This window comes from Culex quinquefasciatus, chromosome 3 (assembly GCF_015732765.1).
Source record: "Culex quinquefasciatus strain JHB chromosome 3, VPISU_Cqui_1.0_pri_paternal, whole genome shotgun sequence".
Lineage (NCBI taxonomy): Eukaryota > Metazoa > Arthropoda > Insecta > Diptera > Culicidae > Culex > Culex quinquefasciatus.
Window position 1 is genome coordinate 145391723 of NC_051863.1, and position 21167 is coordinate 145412889.

Genomic DNA, 21167 nt, shown 5'->3' on the forward strand with positions numbered 1-21167 from the left:
TTTGTGTAAATATGGGTATTCGGCGCCGTCGCTCCGTGCCATACTTTCATACACTTAGGAGCCCAGGGCGGCGAAGTCCTTGTAGATCAAAAGGAAGACACTAGTGGTTGGTACTAGCAATGGTGGCCGACAGCTATAAAGTCAACTTCGTTTTTTTTTCGTTTTTTCATACAAAAACGATGTATGAAAATTCAAAAATCTGTATCTTTTGAAGAATTTATTTGATCTTTTTGGTGTCTTCGGCAAAGTTGTTCAGTGTACATCGAAAAATGAAGTTGAAAAGTTGGACTACACTGGAAAAAATGATACACGGTAAAGATTTTTTTGGTGATTTTTTATTTATCTTTCACTAAGGCCGATGCAAATATTTAAAAAAGTTTTTGTCCCTCGGCCCTGGCCGAGGTCAAGGGGGGGGGGGCAAAAAAATAAAAAAATATAAAAATTTAAATAACAAGCCATAGTCTTGACATTTAAATGAAAAAAGTGTTTTAAAATGCATTTTACACTAGTTCAGTTGTTTTGCAATCATTAGTTTTCAAAAAATCTAAGATCTGACAAAAACAAAAATTGTATCGAAAAAAAAGATTTTGCATCAAAAATTTTCAAAAAATCTTAAGATTTTTTAATAAACCCAAACATGCTAAAATTGATTTTAAACGCAGAAGAATGTTTTTTAATTTGATTTCAGCTGGTTGCACATGAATTTTCATTGAAATTTTGAAGCTTATTGTAAAATTTTTTTTTGCCCCCTGATTTTTCGGGCCAATTTTGAAGGGGGGGGGTGACAAAAACTTTTAAAAATATTTGTACCAGCCTAATACTTGATTTGCATAAAAACACAATTTTTGATTTTTTTTCATATTCTGATATGTTATAGAGGACATCAAATGCCATGGCATTTTTTCAGAAATTTCCCGGTTGTGCAAAAAATCTTTGACGAAGTTATAATTTTTTTAAACAATACTGATTTTTTTCAAAAATCGAAATATTGGTCGCAAAAATATTTCAAGTATTTTTTGATTGCAAGTTTGATTTTACATCGAAAAATAGAGTTGAAAATTTTTTGCGACCAATATTTCGATTTAAAAAAAACAGTATTGATTAAAAAAATCATAACTCGGTCAAAGATTGTTTGTACAACCTGTAAATAAAAAAACATCAAAAAAATTTACCGCGTTTCAGCTTTTTTCAGTGTAGTCCAACTTTTCAACTTCATTTTTCGATGTACACTGAACAACTTTGCCGAAGACACCAAATCGATCAAAAAATTCCTTCTAAACATACATATTTTTGGATTTTCATACATCATTTTTGTATGAACAGCTGTCAAATTTGTATGAAAAAATTACATGGACAAACTAATTATGCAAAATAGCCTCTTTGGACATACCGAAGAAAGAAATTAATTTTCCCAAAGAAATAGTTAATTGAAATAATAAAAATTGTTTTTATAGAACACAAATTGAACAAAAAATATTGCAAAATGAAAAATAATAATTTAGAAAAACATAAATGCAAAATGGCTGAATGGGTCAATTTTTTCTCATGAGCAAAATTTGTTCAAAATTGCATTTGAAGCAACGAGCAGGTGGGATTTAAAAAATCGATTATCCAAAGTTCTGTTATCCGAAGGTTTGTATGGCATTTTTTTCGTTTTATTTTATTTTCTTGAGTTCGGCGATCCCATTTTAGTCAAATTTTAATAGTATATGGTTTATTAAAAAACACTGTTTTTTTTCAATATTTTGTCACCGCCATATTGGTCGCCATTTTTGATTTAAAATTTTTAAATCCTTTTAATGTAGTTTAAGGGTCATCCTTAAGCTCGACCATTAAAAATCAGACGACGATAAATAAAAATGTTTTCGTGATTCAATTATCCGAAGTGAAATTTTTCCGAGGCCATCGGATAATCGAGTCTGGACTGTACAGATAGTAACATTGTTTATTTAACACCAATAATCTTTTGAAAATTTAAATGTCTTCAAGTAATTCCAAAGCATAGCTAGTCCTGGTGGTCAAGTTTAAAATTTGAATTCATGTGCTTGTGTCAAGCCTTGATTTTTTATACTAAACAAGACACTTTTTGTTACCGAACTGGTATTTAAATTGTTTAGACTATTGAAGCATGATAATTAAAAAAAGTGAGCCTTTAAATTTGTAAAATTAACTAATATATATTTCAAAGTGCATTGTAAAGATCCATTATAATTCGGGTTAGTGAATTTTTAACGATTTCGAGGACAGCGTGAAATTTGTAAAATTTCACAATGTCCACGGAATTCCGTGAAATTTGAAGATTTTTCGTAATATGCATTGATTTCGAAAAATCTTCGAATTTCACGGAATTCCGTGGACATTGTGGAATATAACGTAATCGACAAAGGTTTTAAGTATGAAATGTTATATTTAGTTTTAAAACTCTTGAATTGAACTGTATTCTTAGAAAAGAATACGAACATTAAAATGGAGTTGTTACAAAATTAAAAAAAAATGTTTTTTTATTACCTAATTGAACTTAAAAAAAATAAAATTAATATACATATTTATTCGGAATGATCAAATAGTATTAAAGTGAGAAAAGAAACATTGTAGTTATGTCAAAACAAACTTTATGTCTATATTGTCTTGCTATCTTGACATAGCCTGAAAATTGATGTAAGTGTGACAATTGGCCAAAGGGATTTCGGGTCAGAACGCATTTGACACAGGAATGAGCTCGACAACCGTAAACATTTTCAATTATAACTTTGGACTCTAGCAAACAAATTCAACTACAAAACGTGTTTGTTATTGTTTACGTTAAGTGTTCTCGCAATCCACTACACTCAAACCCCGATGGTTTGACACCAACTGTTATCACACGAATAGGGTCAGTTTTTAGTTTGACACCCCTTTTACAAGAAGTTCACACACACTACCAAATGTTTGTTTTAATAGTGTGCGTAAGCGCCGTGTAAAAAGTGACAGTTCGTTACTTTGTAGTTTGACTTTGACCAACCAACGGGGTATAAACTTAAAAAGTGTCAAACGAAAAAGTGACCAACCACCAGGGGTTGAGTGTATTCTGATAACTTAAAAATTAAGGATTCCATTATCGGCATAGACGCACACATTCCACAACGTTAGAATTTTGCAACTGTATTCGTATTTGACTTCATGAACTTGTTATCACCAAGATTCAGTTTGTCCAAACAACCGCATTCTATTTCATTCTTAAAATGTGGCAGCAAGTTGCACTCGTTCTCAGGTAAACGCTAATAATTCCTTAAAATAAAATGCTTTTTAACAAATTTTGCTCATTTTAGCATCCTAGTGACGCTGTCCCCGGCAGCCACCACCCCCTGGACGTACAACTGTGCTCCCCCCGTGAAACCGGGAACCTGCCTGCTGAAAGCAGTCAAAATCCAGGACAAGGATGTCATCCAACCGGCAGCAACCCCGTCCTCCGATCTGGAGGTCCGTTTCGAAGGCTCCCAGCTAGACTATCTTCCGGAAGCTTTGTTCGGGAAGTTCCCAAAGCTGGAAACGCTCGGGGCTAGCAGAGTTGGGTTGAAGAAATTGTTGGCGGGAAATTTCGCGAAACCTGCCACTTTGAAGCGCGTGGACATTTCGAGCAACTATGTGGGAGCCCTGCCGGACAGTGTGTTTGGGACGTGCGTAAATTTGGAGGTCATAAACGTGGCTGAGAATAGACTGCAGTTGTTCAACGGGGTTGAGTTGATCGGGTGCGGAAAGCTGCGCAGCTTGAATGTGTCTTCCAATCGGTTGATTTATTTTAACTGGGATCCGCTGGTGGATTTGCGTCAGCTGGAGGAGGTTGATTTGAGTGATAACTTGGTTGGTGAGATGGTGGTGCCTAAATATGTGAAGAAGATCGTTGCCAGGAATAACCACATCCATAAGCTGGGAACCGATCGGGAATCGTTTATCTTTATGCTGGAGCAGCTGGACGTGTCACGGAACCGGCTTGGCAACGTTGATACGCTGGCACGGTTCGCCAAGATGACACACATAGACCTTTCGTACAATAGGTTGTTGAGTTTGGATTTCGGTTTGTTCCGACACATGAGGGGGCTTCGTGAACTCAACCTGGCTAATAATAACATTTTTGCTGTGACGACCTCTGAATTGAAACCATTAACTCTGGAGTTGGTGGATCTTTCCAACAACGAGTTGACCCGGTTATCAGCGGTTGATAGTGCTGGAATATCTTCGGTGGAACGGCTTCTTCTGAACAACAATTACTTAGTGAGCCTCGAGGTTACAAAGGGAGCCACCAACTTTCCAAGGATTCGCTCGGTAACATTGGATGGGAATGACTGGGCATGTCGGGATATTGAGTCTACGATTGCGGAGTTGAAGACCAAAAAGGTTGCAGTCCCGTCAAGCGAAGCCAAGTGTAGTCCCAATCAGATTATTCGAGAAGGACTATGTTGTCGCGATTTGGGATCTTCGTTTGAAGAACTGGTCCTACTTAAAGCTGAAAAGCTAGCTGAAATTCAGCAAAGTTCTGCAACGCCTTCAACTTCTACTATCAAATCCGTTACCCAAAAGGCAGCCACGGTTGCAACCCCCCAATCAACAACAACCAACCGTCCCACCAAACCCGACTTGGATCCAACAACCAGCGCCCTAAAGCAAGCCGAAGCCCAAATCGCCACCTTAACCAGCGAGAAGGCCACCCTCCAGGCGACCCTCGCGAAAGCTCAGAACGACATAAAAGCTCTCGGCGAGAAGTTGGCCCGCTGTAAATCCACCGTAAACCAGCGCACCGGCCAAACCGTCCTCATCGACTGAACCGAGACCCCTGAAAGTATGCTGCTGTAATTATTGTCTCAGAAAACTGGTTCCCGCGATGGCAGCCCGACAGCATAATTCTCACTTTCTCCTGCTCGGGGTTGCATAATGATGCTGTCATTACGGAGTGGAAGGGGAGCGCGACGACGTTGGCGATGACGACCAGGAGCAATAAAATAATCAAAATAGGCAATAAAATTTTATTTTCATTGGCCGACTTTAACGTCTTCTTTGGGGTGCAATGTTAAGATGGGGGGTTTTTTGTCACCGGCGGGAGATTAGAGGCAGCTTGTTGATGACTTGGAGGATTGGGATCGTTTGAGATATGGCTGGGAATCCCTTCGATGGAATTAACGTAGCTTTAGGAGTTTAAAAATTTTTGAACACCGTAATCCGTTTAAATTTCAAAAGTTGGTGGATTTTTATTACAAAAATTTAGCTAAAGAGCAGTTCAATACGAAATCGTTTTATTTTTCATTTTAATTTTTCTGGAGCCTTCGGTATGCCCAAAGAAGCCATTTTGCTAGTCTGTCCATGATACATGAAAATTCAAAAATCTGTATCTTTCGAAATAATTTTTTGATCGATTTGGTATCTTTGGCAAAGTTGTAGGTATGAATAACGACTACACTGAAAAAAATGATCCACGGTAAAATAAAATTTGGTGATTTTTAATTTCACTTTTTGTCAGTAAAACTTGATTTGCAAAAAAACACTATTTTTAATTTTTTTATTTTCTGATATGTGTTAGGAGACATCAAATGCCAACTTTTCAGAATTTTTAGAACGGGCAAAAAACATTTGACCGAGTTATGATTTTTTTTAGAAATCGAAATATCGGTCGCAAAAATTTTTCAACTTCATTTTTCGATGAAAAATTAAATTTGCAATTAGTACTTTAGTGAAATTTTCATAAAATGCACCGTTTTCAAGTTAAGCGATTTTAGGTAACTTTTTAAAAAAATAGTATAAGTTATTGATTTTTTTAAATAGTGCCCTGGTTTGCCCACTTTAGATAAAAATATTTTTGAAATGCTGAGAAAATTTTCTATGTTTTGCTTTTTTGAACTCTATTGATACGACCCTTAATTGCTGAGATATTGCCATGCAAAGATTTAAAAACAGGAAAATTGATGTTTTCTAAATCCAACCCAACAACCCACCTTATTCTTATGTTGATATCTCAGCAACTTATGGTCCGATTTACAATGTTAAAATATGAAACACTCGTGAATTTTTTAGATCTTTTCGATTATAATATTTTGAAAAATCTTGAAATCAAGACTAACATTTCAAAAGGGTAAAATATTGAATGTTTAGGTTAAAGCCAATGCATAGTGGGCGAAATTGAACCCAAAATCGGACTAAATTGAACGCGGCTGGTTCTCTGGTATGAAAAATAGTGTTTCTTGCGTAAAAAAATCCTGGAAATCGATTGGTGATGGTTTTATCCACCGCACGAAACGGCAAAGGGTTCATTTTGCCCCAATTGCCCATTTTTTTAATTTTTTCTTGAAAATCGGTCTGTATTTAGAGCGGAGGCTTTTAGCGGCCATCTAAAATGCACTTAACTTATGTGAAAATAACCACTTGCACTGCAAAAATCATCTAGAGTCCGTTTAACCCCAATTCCATTATAAAAGCATTTTTTGCCATTTTCAAATGTTAGGTCAGATTTTACAAATCTGAAAATATTTTTATCGTAAAGATCAGACAATTTTACTTAAGTATGACGATTTGCACTTGATAGTTTAACACATTTATGTTGATAAAAATAAAAATTATGTAAAAGGCAGTTTATTCTGCGTTTGGGAAAATTGGAAAAACTGATTCTTCAATCTTTTTATTTAGTTTAATTCCTATATCGAAAATAAAATTTGTATGAAATTACTATACTATGTATTTTAACAGTATGAATTGACAAAGTTCATTTTTTATTTTTTTATGAAACTAACACCTTAGAAGTATACTTTACTAAACGGTTAGGTCAGAACCATGGACATTGTTTATTATATCTAAATAATTTATATTTTTTCAACTAAATAATTTTATTTTATTCATTGAAAATGAAAAAAAAAATACAATGTCAGTGGTTTTCAAACGAATGTTTGTGGTTACCAACCCCTTCAAGGTGTCATCCCTAAAGTATGTCACTAGAGCGTCCAATTTCCCGTCCTGGGAATTCCCGGGATTTCCCGAAAAAAATATTTCCCGTTTCCCGGGAAATTTGTAAATTTCTCGGGAATTCCCGAAATTCAAGCGGAAGTATACATTTTCTTAAATTGTTTGAACGATTTTTTGAAAATGCTCTGAAAATATAATAAATGAACAAACTAAACATGATTTTGTTCAATTAAATGCATTGTTTGGTTTATATATAATTAATCAGATTATCAGAAATTATGATATCAGAATTAGGCGTCATCCATAAAGTATGTCACGCTCTAGGGGGGAGGGGGGGTCTGAGCAAGTGTAACATTGCGTGTTATTAGTATAGGATCGTGATGAAGCCTTATTTCTGATAATATTATTTTTGAAGCAACTGGAAATAGATCTATTTATAAATATTATTACATTTAGGTAAGTTTTTAACAGATTGATGTTATTTCATCAAATCAATATTAACTCCTTGCCTCCAAATTAAAACTGAGATTTTTTTTACGTTTTTGTTTATCATGATCAAATGTAATGAAAATTGAATTTGTGCAAAAAGAATTAATTCAATCGTTTGCAACTACAGGTGTTAGATGGTTTAATGTGAAGAAATAAAAGACTTTTTGTGGAATGATGTTAATTTATGAAATAAAAGACTTTTTGTGGAATGATGTTAATTTATCGTATAATTTAAATCATATTTCATAATAATACAAAAAAATCATTGAAAAATTACTTTTTATTGTTTGTTCTCAAGAAATGCAAAAATATAATCAAAACTTGCTTCAAATATTTCAAAACATTGAGTTGTTTGGAGTAAAACCAACACTAAAAAGCTTTACCATTTGTTCAAGAGCTGAAACCAGTATTTGTCATGAAAAACATAATTTCTGCAAGTTTTATTTCTCATTTCAATAAACTGGTCACAGAGGCAAGTTTAAAAATTCTCATCAAAAAATACCAAAATACATTTTTTTGTAGTTGAATGATTTTCTACATGCAGTCAAGCTGTTAATCGATCTTCACACTTATTTAAACCATTAATGTTGTATAGGATCTTGTTGCATAATATTAATTAAAACCAATATCATAACAATTTTAAATGAATTTAAAATTTCCCGGGATTTCCCGGGAAATAGGCTGAAAATTTCCCGTTTCCCGGGAAATTTGTAACCCCGGGAAATTGGACGCTCTATATGTCACGCTATAGCCGACCAATTTATTTTTCTTTGCTTGCTGGATTTGGACATTTATGCAAACAACAAACCATATGGCGACCCAAACCAGTTAGATTTTTTCCGGAAAAAATGTTTTTATTTGATTATTTCCAAGATTAGTTTGCGGATATTTTTTTATCTTTTAGAAAAAACAGGATTTTACGATAAATTTGTTGCTGCTGACATAAATTTGCATATTTGTCCAACTTGTTTGAAGTTTTTCTCCACCTTACAAACAAATCTTTGTCTTATTGCCCCTTCCCAATTATGTAAATATTTAACTTATTTAAGATTATATGACAGCATAATTCTTGATTTAATTCTGAAATCCAAGAAAGTAGATTTTGGTTTTTTTTTCTTTTGAAGATTAATTATCATTGAAATAACTTTTCAATGACTCAAATTATGGATTTATCGTTAGTTTGGATCATGTTTTAATTGTAATTTCTTAGTGAAATAAAAAAATGGATATATTTCAAATTAAAACTGTTTTCAGAATTTTTTTTCTTAAATTTGACAATCCTCCGAAGACGAAAATAAATCATAACTAAAATTATATTATTCCAGTATTTTCACTTAACCTTGTAAAAATGATTATTTTTGAAAAAATGTAAGCAAAACTAATCTTAATTCTAATCTCAAAAGTTATCAAATCGACCTACGTGGTTTGCGCCTTCCTCACTTTCAACCAAATGCAAATGGATGGACATCATTTTCATGTAAGTGATTTAGATTTACCTTTTAATAATTTTACAACATCACTACTGTGACTATATCTTGACATCTTGACAAGGATTAGTCACATTCAACATTTATGTTTCATAGAAAAAGTACTTCAATCTTTTATCCAGAAATGTTCCGGTTTGTCAAAATCCATGGAACAGTCAATTTAAATGGAAATGTAGTGTTTAGTTGATTCAATGAAATACGAGGAAATATTCCTTTACAAATGAAATTTATACAATTTCTCTTATTATTTGTACAAAATCTTGTGTTATTTGTTTTAAAACAAGTCCACTGACAATGGGGGCCCAGCTTATGTCACAAGAAAATAAAAAGTCTTCAAATATCAATAATCAAAATGCAGCTCGAGTATTATCAACATTTCAAGAAGATGTTTACATCAGAGAGTTGAAACAAATGCAAACTATCATGTTTCTATTCACTGAAAAAATCTGCAGCAAAATCACAACTGAAATTGGCCCCTGACATGAACGTTTTAATCTGCCAGCTTCGCCGTCATCACCACCTTCCGGAAGTGCACTTGGCGGCTCGGCCGGATGATCCGTTTAGCTGGAAGCCGGCGCGTTGTAAACGGAAGCGCACGAACGGTTTCCAAAGTGAGTTCACTTTGCAGCTTCCCGGCTTCAACACTTGCTTGCGCTTTTTTTTGTGCTGTTGCTTGCTTCTTCACTGCTCTATTAAATTGTGCAATGAAATATGATTATCCATTAAAAGAGCTATAAATTTTATGGACCTCGTTGCACTGAGTTGGTCCGGACACCGACCGGTTCTCCGCTGGGAGGAGCGGGTTGGATCACCGGAGGTCGTGGGGCCACAGGCCGTGGACGGAAAACTGAAACCCTTAATGGGATGTGCGAGGAAAAGTTTCATTAAGCTGGGTTTCTGCAAGTTGGCGGATAGAATTTTTCCTCTCTATTAATCTTTGGCAGCGGGATGTACCCGGCTTGGTTAGAGAGTGTAGTGTTCCAGGCCACAATCGAGTCTTTGCTTGAGCCATCGCCAGGATCCGTTGCATGCAACCTTTGACCGTGCACAGAGTCGTGGGTCGAGGTTGCCGGAGCAGATTGATTTAAATGTTTGCCTTTTAAGGTGTGAGGAGATGATGTTTTTAAATATATATTTTCTACATACTTTAGGATGGTAGGTTGCCCAATTAATCAGAAATTGGAGATTTAGGATTTGGTGGTACTTGGAATGTTGCTGGTTACAAACCTGGAAAGAGAGAAGCAGAAAACAATTTTTAAGGAATTTTTCAATAAATCACAAAGTATGATATTCTGGTAACATTGCATCCGGTTACCGATGCATTGGTTAAGATATCATGACTCAAATGAGTTTTATACTACTTTTGAAAAGGATTTCAACTATTTTTAAACAGTATTTAGCATTTAACTTCCCATTGCCAACAAAAAAAAAAATTACCAACAATTTGGAAGAGTACAATATTCTGCAGTAATTATGCCTTCATAATTTAAATAACACCGAAGGCAGATTTGACGCAGAATCCACCCAAAATCGCCAGTCGAGCGTTGCCGGGAAAGTTATGTTACGTGGCGGTAGTCTCTCAGGCAGCCGGAAAATACCTTTCTCAGCCCAAGGTAAGGTTACGCGAGGGTGGAAATCATTCCTTCCAGAGCTCGAAAGCATTCAGCAGCCGGCGAAAAGCAGCTCTCCACGTTACTTTCGCCGTTCTACCGAGGAGCGGAAAATGAAATGAATTCATAATAACAAAAACGAACGCGAAATATTTTGGATTTTTCATTACGAGAGCAACATTTTGCCCCGCAGGGAGCAAATCTCAAGAATGCCTTTTATATCATTCCATCTGCTTTCCCGAGTGGGGTACGCGAGCATACCTTAACTCCAAACCCTCACCGCATCCCCCTTAACGCGTATCGCCGTTAATGTTGATGTAACATTCGCCATCCCACAACCCACTTTGGCTGGTGGTGCGGGGGATGTTTCATAAGTTTCTGCGCTCTCCCCTCCCCCTGGGATGCCGATTACTAAACGTTTCAATCGGAATCACAGGAAATCGCGCTCTAATTATAGCGCTGTTTGTACAAATCAATTAGCTTTGACGGTGGCAAATTAGCGTGAATCGCGTGAAAACATGAAGGGAAGTGGCATCCGTGATTGGGATTCAATCACCATTCCTCCCCTACCGCGGTTTACTTCCCCCCAGGTTATGGGTTGATTTATGCGCCGCTGATTGTTGATTGGCAAGTAGGCAGTTAACGGTGCGAAAATCTAGTTTTGATTGACGCTAAATGTTGTTGGTGGTGATTGCATCAGACATTATGGAAACCATTTTGAAGAAGCTTTATCCATTATCGGTAGATGCAGTTGATTGACAAAGGTATACATAATTTAATTAGATTTTTTTCTACGAATCAACTTGATAAACTGATTTTTTAATGTGTGCATGAATCAAAAAGGGCAATATTATTTATTTGCATAACTTTGCTAAAAAATCAAGTAGCAATGCCAAATGTGTTATTTTGAGAGCACTTTGCGTTGTGAAATGTTCAAAATGGTCTTCACATAAAACTAACATTCTAACATTTTGTAGAAGTTTCTAGATAAATACAAACATACCGTCAGCTGTGTGCTATTTTGTGACAACGACCATTTAGTACTTTTCGAGAAAATCGATTTTTAAAGTTTGATGATAAATATTTTCAAAACTATGAATGGTAGAGCCAAACTTTTTAAAGCAATCGGTTCGTATACTATCGCTTAACAAACGCTCCAAGTTTCAACTAATTTGGTTACACCAGTTAAAAGATACAGTAAATAATGTAAACAAAAATCTGAAAAGCACGTGTCACAAGTGTGTTTCGAAAGTAAAATTGTACTACGTGTCACAAGTGTGCACAGAAATTCCATACAAAATAAAATAGACTTAAATCAATAGTTTACCCGACTTAATCAGTATATTTTCAAAAACAAAAGATTGCATTGACTTCAGAAAATGTGTATCAACATAAATTTGTGAAAAACAAGGAAAATTTTCTACATTTTCCAACAACATGTATGACGTGTCACAAGTGTGCACAATCATTTTGATGATAAATTGGTCTATGTCACAAGTGTGTATTGCGATATCCGGGAAACGGAAGCGAGTTTCCAAAATCGGGTTAAAGCATCTTGTAGTGTTTGTTTAGTTTGTTAGCAGTTTTCTAGGATTTCGGTCATTCGATTTTTTTTTGTATTTTTTAATCCGACTGAAACTTTTTTGGTGCCTTCGGTATGCCCAAAGAAGCCATTTTGCATCATTAGTTTGTCCATATAATTTTCCATACAAATTTCGCAGCTGTCCATATAAAAATTATATATGAAAATTCAAAAATATGTATCTTTTGAAGGAATTTTTTGATCGATTTGGTGTCTTCGGCAAAGTTGTAGTTATGGATACGGACTACGCTGGAAAAAAATGATACACGGTAAAAAATTTGGTGTTTTTTGCCTTCCTCACTGAGGTAAGGCTATAATCCTGCTCCGAAATTGAACTTTTTATTTTAAGCTCGAAAACCCACCTTGATGTATACATATCGACTCAGAATTGAAAACTGAACAAATGTCTGTGTGTATGTTTGTGTGTATGTGTGTGTGTATGTGTGTGTGTATGTGTGTGTGTGTGTATGTGTGTGTGTATGTGTGTGTATGTGTGTGTGTATGTGTGTGTGTATGTGTGTGTGTATGTGTGTGTGTGTATGTGACCAATAATGTCACTCAGTTTTCTCAGCATTGGCTGAACCGATTTTGACCAAACCAGTCGCATTCGACTTGGTTTACGGTCCCATACGGTGCTATTGAATTGTTTGAAGTTTCGATAAGTAGTTCACAAGTTATGTATAAAAATGTGTTTTCGCATATTTTCAGAGATTGAATAAATGGCAGTAAACTGAACCAAACATCATCATGCTATACATCATTAGTTAGGTAATTGAAAGACCTTTCCAACGAGTCCAAAACATGGTCAGAACTTAAGACAGGGTTGTCAGATTTTCAATATTTTAGACTCGTTGGAAAGGTCTTTTGATTACCTTTCCAACGAGTCTAAAATATAGAAAATCTGACAACCCTGTCTTAAGTTCTGACCACTTAAGTGATACTTATGTACTTTTTTTTTTGTAGCCGGATCTCACTTACATGTATGTAAACAATGTCCGGATCCATCATCCGACCCATCGTTGGTTAGGTTATTGAAAGACCTTTCCAACGAGTCTAAAACATTGACGATCTGGCAACCCTGTCTCAAGCTATGACCACTTAAGTGACATTAATGTACTTTTTTGTATCCGGATCTCATTTAAATGCATGTTAACAATGTCCGGATCCACCATCCAACCCATCGTTGGTTAGGTAATTGAAAGACCTTTCCAACGAGTCTAAAATATTGAAAATCTGGCAAACCTGTCTCGAATTCTGACCACTTAAGTGATACTTATGTACTTTTTTTGTAGCCGGGTCTCACTTAAATGTATGTAAACAATGTCCAGATCCATCATCCGACCCATCGTTGGTAAGGTTATTGAAATACCTTTCCAATGAGTCTGAAACTTTGAAGATCTGGCAACCCTGTCTCAAGCTATGACCACTTAAGTGATATTTATGTACTTTTCTTTGTAGCCGGGTCTCACTTAAATTTATGTAAACAACGTCCGGATCCATCATCCGACCCATCGTTGGTAAAATAATCCAAAGACCTTTCCAACGAGTCTAAACAATTGACGATCTGGCAACCCTGTCTCAAGCTATGACCACTTAAGAGCGAGTTTTTCACCGATGTGAAACAGGTCGTATCGAGGTGCTCCGATTTGGATGAAACTTTCAGGGTTTGTTTGTCTATACATGAGATGAACTCATGCCAAATATGAGCCCTCTACGACAAAGGGAAGTGGGTTAAAACGGACATTGAAGTTTGAGGTCCAAAAAACATGAAAAATCTTAAAATTGCTCGCATTTCCGTAAAACTTCATCAATTCCAACTCTCTTCGATGCATTCAAATGGTCTTTTGAAGCCCTTCAAAACGTGCTATAGACATCCAGGATTGGTTTGACTTTTTCTCATAGCTTTTGCAAATTACTGTTAAAAATGGATTTTTTTAAAACCTTAATAACTTTTCCCAACAGCCTCCAACACCCTTACTCCCATAGGTCAAAAGTTAGGGAATTTCATGGACTATAAGCCTACGGTATTATTTTTTTGGCCAATCGCAGTTTTTCTCATAGTTTTACGGTTTTTCTAGAACAAACATTTTACAACGTTAGTTTTTGCCCTGTAGGCCTCCATAGCGGCACTTTTTGGTCTCAATTTTGACATATTCGGAATCCTCAGAAAATTTTACATTAGGTTGAGGTGTTGTAATTTTGAATTTGATTGTAAAAAATGCCATTTAGAAGTAATTAAAATATTATTAAGCATTTTGTCGGATTAAGGGTAAAACAAATTTTCGCCTACTTGATACAGCATTTGACGTATTGAGCATAGGGTAAATAAGATCTATTTCTTTTTTCAAAAATGTTTTATTTAATTATTTTTTAAAGCAATATTACAACTCCAATACTTCTAACTTACGTGAAATTGTCCGAGGATTCCGAATATGATAAAATTGAGACCAAAAAGTGCCGCTATGGAGGCCTACATGGCAAAAACCAACGTTGTAAAATGTTTGTTCTAGAAAAATCGTAAAACTATGAGAAAAACTGCAATTGGCCAAAAAGTTAATACCGTAGGCTTATAGTCCATGAAATTCCCTAACTTTTGACCTATGGGAGTATGGGTGTTGGTGGCTGTTGGGAAAAGTTATTAAGGTTTTAAAAAAATCAATTTTTAACAGTAATTTGCAAAAGCTATGAGAAAAAGTCAAACCAATCCTGGATGTCTATAGCACATTTTGAAGGGCTTCAAAAGACCATTCGAATGCATCGAAGAGAGTTGGAATTGATGAAGTTTTACGGAAATGCGAGCAATTTTAAGATTTTTCATATGTTTTGGACCTCAAGCTTTAATGCCCGTTTTACCCACTTCCCTTTGTCGTAGAGGGCTTATATTTGGCATGAGTTCATCTCATGTATAGACAAACAAACCCTGAAAGTTTCATCCAAATCGGAGCACCTCGATACGACCTCTAGAACAAACCGAACAGAATCTACAAATACTGCCTCTTAAGATGCCACTTATGAGCCCTTGAGTGATATGTGTGTTTTTTGTATTCCGGAACTTAACGAAATCAAACGAAATTTGTGTCCAAACCCATCATATCACATTTCACCCATTGCTGGAAAAGAGTGAGGAAGGCACCAACCACATATGTGGATTAAGTTAATTTTTTATTTAACTTTTTATCACTAAAACTTGATTTGCAAAAAAATACTATTTTTATTTTTTTTATTTTTTGATATGATTTAGAGGATATCAAATGCCAACTTTTTAGAAATTTCCAGGTTGTGCAAAAAATCATTTACCGAGTTATGAATTTTTTAATCAATACTTATTTTTTCAAAATATCGAAATATTGGTCGCAAAATTTTTTCAACTTCATTTTTCGATGTAAAATCAAATTTGCAATCGCAGAGTACTAGCAAAAATTTTGATAAAGAGCACCGTTTTCAAGTTAAATCCATATTTAGGTGACTTTTTTGAAAATAGTCGCAGTTTTTAATTTTTTTTAATTAGTGCACATGTTTGCACACTTTTGGAAAAAATATTTTTGAAAGGCTGAGAAAGTTCTCTATATTTTGCTTCTTAGGACTTTGTTGATACGACCTTTAGTTGCTGAGATATTGCAATGCAAAGGTTTAAAAACAGGAAAATTGATGTTTTCTAAATCTCACCCAAACAGCCCACCATTTTTTAATGTCGATATCTCAGCAACTAATGGTCCGATTTTCAATGTTAATATATGAAACATTTGTGAAATTTTTCGATCTTTTCGAAAACATTATTTTCAAAATGTTCAAATCAAGACTAACATTTCAAAAGGGCCAAACATTAAATCTTACGCCCTTTTAAAATGTTAGTCTTGATTTGAAAATTTTGAAAATAATGTTTTCATAAAGATCGGAAAATTTCACAAGGGTTATTTTTTCATTTAGAACAAAATTTTTCATTTTCAAATTTCGTGTTTTTTTATCTTTTTAGGGTTATTTTTTAGAGTGTAACCGTGTTCCTCAAAGTTGTCGAGCAGACAGAGTTATTGCGATTTTACGAAAAAAAAGTTTTGAAAAAGTTAGTCGTCCTTGATCATGGCCGTTCATGGTCATCTGCGACAGACACGGACGACGAAACAAAGAGAAACGCAAAAAGTAGGGGAAATTCTCGTATGTTTGGCAGGTTAAGCACTCGCTCCTAACTCCATCCAATTTCACTATTTAAACAACTAATTTAGCAAAATATTTGATTGAAACTTGCTTGCTCACTTCTTATTGAGCTATTTATCACTCGATTTCAGTTGAAAACGCTTTTAATTAGCTTTAATTGAATGTCAAAGTTCTGACCTGCCAACATTAGAGGCACGCTGGAATTAGATGCTGTTCCCCTAACTTTTCCAAAACTTGTTTTCGTAAAATCGCGATAACTCGTGATGCTTATAAGCAAACCCCTTATGTTTCTAAATCAAAATTTTTGTAATTGACTTTTTTACAACTTTGTAGAACATTGTTATCCCGAACAGACGGTAATAACTAAATTCATGCCATTTCAATAACAAATACTGTTAAAATAACATAAAGTGTTATGGAATAATCTTAAAAATCCATTTTTGCATAAGAGTTCAATAACATTTTATGTTATCATAACAAAAATTGTTATTGGTCTGATATTGGTTGACAGCAAAAACAACTTGAGAATAACATTTTTTGTTATGGAAGAATAACTCCAAACGTTATTGGGATGATCGGATTAGTTGTTAAAATAACAAAAAATAATAACAAAGATTTGTTCGAAAAATAACGTAAAATGTTATTAGTCTGTTATTACAATAACAATCCAATAACAAAAAAAATCATAACGGTGAATAACAAATCTTGTTATAAATAACATAAAATGTTATTGGCCTAGTATTTTCAAATAACAAAGAATGTTATTCCCAAGTAATTTCTGTCTGCTCGGGATACCCTTAAAGAAATAACCATGAAATGTTAGAAAAAATCATAAAATTTTAAAATAAAGAATATTTTTCTAAATGAAAAAATGACCCTTCTGGATCAATGTAGATTCGAAATGTACATTAAATTTCCCTTAAAATGGCACGTTCGCAGAGGCACGATGGCACGAAAATCGCAGAGTTTTTAAAACTTTTTTAGTGTTTTTTTCGATGAAAATACGTTTTTATCGAAATTTTGAGCACGCCATCAAATCGAGCATCCAATTTTTCATAAAAGTCCCATTGACACCAAATTTCTATCTCATCACCGTTTCAAGCTGAAAATTTTTGAAAAACACCTCTTTTTCGCATGTTCAAAAATGGAAGGGGTCGTACCACCCCTCCGTCACGAGATATCAAGGGACATTTTTTGAATAATGCAAAGTATATTTTACCCCATTTGGCTTAGAGTAAGGCACCCCTGTACTCTGATATTTTTATCAGTGGCGGGTCGGAATTAATGTTTGATAAAAGTTGATTAGGTCAACTGATTAGGTTTATTACTGAAAAGTTGTTCTAAATTGTTTTTGCTTACCGTAAACTGGGGTGACTTTGATAGCCCGGGGTGACTTTGATAGGTTTTTAAAATGCCCATCAAATTAATATCTAAACATTTTTGAGAATTATGAGTATGCAAGCATTAAGGGACAGCTTATTAACGAACATATAAGCAAAAATGTGACTGTTATATTGGATGTATCAAAATTAGTGGCCAAATCAAATTTCTATCAATGTCACCCCGGGCTATCAAAGTCACCCCAGTTTACGGTACTCATTTATTTCAAAATCAATTTATTTCAAGTTCCTCAAAAAACTTTATTTCGAAGTAAACACTGTTGAAACTGTAAGAATTTTAAATGTTGTTTCTTTTTGTCCTTTGGAAAACAATCCAGTTTTTTCATTTATTTAAAACTTTTACGAAATGGAAAATTTATGTTTTCTTGCGTAATTTTTCAGTTGAATAATTGATTCTAAAAATATTTCTATAGAAATGATAAGAACCAAAAGAATGTCTAAATTTCAAACAAAAACAATTTAAAAAATCAGAGACAAAATCAAAAAAGTGCTGAAAAAGCAAAAAATATATTAAATATAATATGCGAAAATTTGATGTTACTTCTTTTATTAAAATTTAGACAATCAATTAATTAAATAATTAAATATTTCATGTTTAGCCTTAAAGGCTAGTCATAGAACTATTTTGAAAAGCCGTCACGGGCCGGACGTTGGGCAGGCTTGGTTTAGACAATTATTTATTTAATTTCATAATTTGATTCATCGGACATATCTTTTGATAATTATTTCATGTTTTAAAATTAAACCATTATATTTTTTCGCAGTTTTTATTTTTCAACTTTTCAGCACTTAAATGGGTGTTAAAAAGTTGAACTAAAATAATCAAAATAAGGGTCATTCCAGGTCAACTGGGTACACTTTTGGACTCGACCTTCACCGATTTGGACCAAACTTGGAGGGAACGTTCATCTATCGATAGTTGACAGAATTTATAAGTTTGGTGCTGATTGGACCATTCCTCTATTTTTTATTGTTTTGATCATAACTTTGCAACTGTTTGAGCAAAAGACTTTCTAGAGGTTACATTTTATAGAAAATTGTCCAAGGAATTCGATAAAAATAAAATTTTAACCCTATATTATATTTTAACATTTTAGGTATTAAAATTCAGTTTTGGCGAGATACAGCGATTTTACTGAAAAAAGTATGATTTTGCACAAAACCCGTGAATTTTAAACATTTTCAAATGCCACATGTAAATAGGTAGTAATTTATTCAAACGGCTCAATTATGATAATATTTAACTCAATGAAGTAACAATAATAATAAAACACAAATTTCTCCATCACTATACAACTTCTGTCCGCTCCGACGCAGTACATCGAAACATATTTGCAGAAGTATACTTCTTCCGAGGAAAGCAGAGTTTTCCAAATAGAATTTTATGCTGTAAGCTTAAAAAATGTCTGAGGTTAAATTGTTTGCGGTTTTCGTTGAATGCGCAACCGTGTTCGTTCTCGTCGACCGACATTGCAGAATCTCTCTAACGAACCGGCGGTGCCCACGTGGTGGCCTTACCTGCCGGCCGAGGGGAATGGTAAACATTTTCCACCTTTTCTTTTTCCCTCCCCGAACGAAAGTAACAAAGTTCATGTTTGTGTGCTGCGCGTAGTGATATACAAGTTCCTTCTCCGGAGACCGGCCAGCGTAGACGGGTCCGGGTACCGGGTACATAAAATATGATTTTAATAAGCTACCTCCGCCAAAAGGTCGTCCTCGGTAGGCCTGAGTTACGGTCCCAACCCCCAGGCTTTCTGCGGAACGCTTTAATCGTGCGCCAGGAATTTAAAGTTATTCACCGGAGCACGAGATTTTCCTTTGGGTGAATTTCACGGGGCATTCCGCGGGGGCTGAATACCAGTAGTAAATTTGTTCGCCATCAAGCCCAGGAGGGGGTGAGCCTAATGTGTCTTAGGGATTCACTTAGACACGCAGCACAGTCTGCCTCTGTTGGTACGTGACACGTGTCACACAGTGATTTTCCGGTGACGCGCCTGGGGCGGCCACTCCGTGGGTGGTTGGCATCATCTTGTCATTTTCTTAAGCGTTTTCCGGTTTCCGGAGTGGTACGACTCCATGCCGTGTGCGTCAAGCGGAGCTAATATTGGGGAGTTGTCTTCAAGGAATGTCACCGTAATGGATTTGTCTTTTGAACGCTGGGAGTGGAGTATCTCAGTGAGCATTCATCATGAACTTTCATGGTTACTTTTCTGAATCATGTTTTCTTTCAGAATTTACAGTTTTAGTTATAGTAAATACTATGACCATAATACATCAGCTGTAGCAGTCAACATCATAATTCTGGTTTATTCATGATTTCTAGAGTAAGTTTTTTGGTTGATTCCAATACCTTGGGATTCTCTGAATTCATTATGCATTCTTACCAAATCTGATTCATCTGAACTTGTTATGCCCATATATTTTCCACTTGGCCAAGCATTCACCGGATTCTCATTCCGATTTTAGCCAAATCCTGTTCCATTCCCTCCAGAGACGGCACACACAAACTCCCAGTTATCCCTGCACGAGTGACTTCCTACCACTTACATAGCAATCGTGCATCGCATCCAATCCAAACCACTCGAACCATGTCATCCCGTACACCACACATAGTGACTTCCTTTGATAAGCACTGGTCGAGCTGGCAAACCACACCGAGGAAATCGGTTCCATTTCGGTCGGTTCAACAAACCTTTCGCCGTATCGAGTAACAGTAACGTCCTTGGTTCGCGTGCGAACGCTCCGCTAAAAGCTTTGAGGAAGTCATGTACATTTGGCCATGTTCCACGGTTTCGTGCGCCGGATTATGCCTAGAAGATTTGTCGGTTTCTTCTCGGGGTAGGGTAGAGTTACTGTAGTTAGAACGTCTTGGAATCTTTGGAAGAACTATTGTGGTTATGCCAAGAAATGGTCCTTTACCCCGGTTGGACTCTATTAAAAGGCTGCCACAACCGAGCCACAGCAAGTCCGGATTAGCTGTCGACACGTTGACAGATTTGGCACCCGGATTGTGCCTTTATCTGGAGGCCAGCAGCACTACTTCTAAGTCGCACCATCACTCTCTAAGACGATATCGAGCAGTTTTTTTTTCACTCTCTCTTCAGCTTCCAAGGCGCTTTACTTTCAAAAGCTGAAAAAAAAAACTGCGGAAGTCTGCGGCTGATGCGCTTCGGATTCTGCTTCCGGAAACGGGAAATGTAGTCTGAAGGGATTCCAGCAGGCTCTCTCCGGCAAACGCTAATGCCTTTTGGCATGTCACGCCGTTCCCTGCTCTCCGTGGGGCAGGATAACTTAAGAAGCTGAAGTAAATCCATTTCCAAAGGATTATAATATTCACGCTGGATGTAGAGGAAACACTCCAAGATGTTTGCCAGTGCTGCCAGCTGGGGCTAAACTATGTTGACTTCTGGGCGGTAATCTTATTCGGAATAAAGAGCGAAGGAGACTTGAGCTTAAAACGCTGTGATGGTTACTTTAGTCAGACAGCCTAAATTCACGCTTTTAGTCTATATAGTTGAGTAAA

At 35.7% G+C, this 21167-nt stretch overlaps 2 protein-coding genes across 2 annotated transcripts in view; one reads left to right on the forward strand and one right to left on the reverse strand.

Annotated features, from left to right (window-relative positions):
- LOC6045816 (Krueppel-like factor luna) overlaps positions 1–21167 on the reverse strand; it is a 71264-nt gene that overhangs the window by 27537 nt on the left and 22560 nt on the right. The gene's annotated exons all lie outside the window — the stretch shown is intronic.
- On the forward strand, positions 3156–5017 carry LOC6045815 (leucine-rich repeats and immunoglobulin-like domains protein 2). Its single transcript, XM_001863076.2, has 2 exons — positions 3156–3250; positions 3309–5017. The coding sequence occupies exons 1-2, from the start codon at positions 3222–3224 to the stop codon at positions 4798–4800; spliced, it is 1521 nt and encodes a 506-aa protein (XP_001863111.2). The 5' UTR covers positions 3156–3221; the 3' UTR covers positions 4801–5017.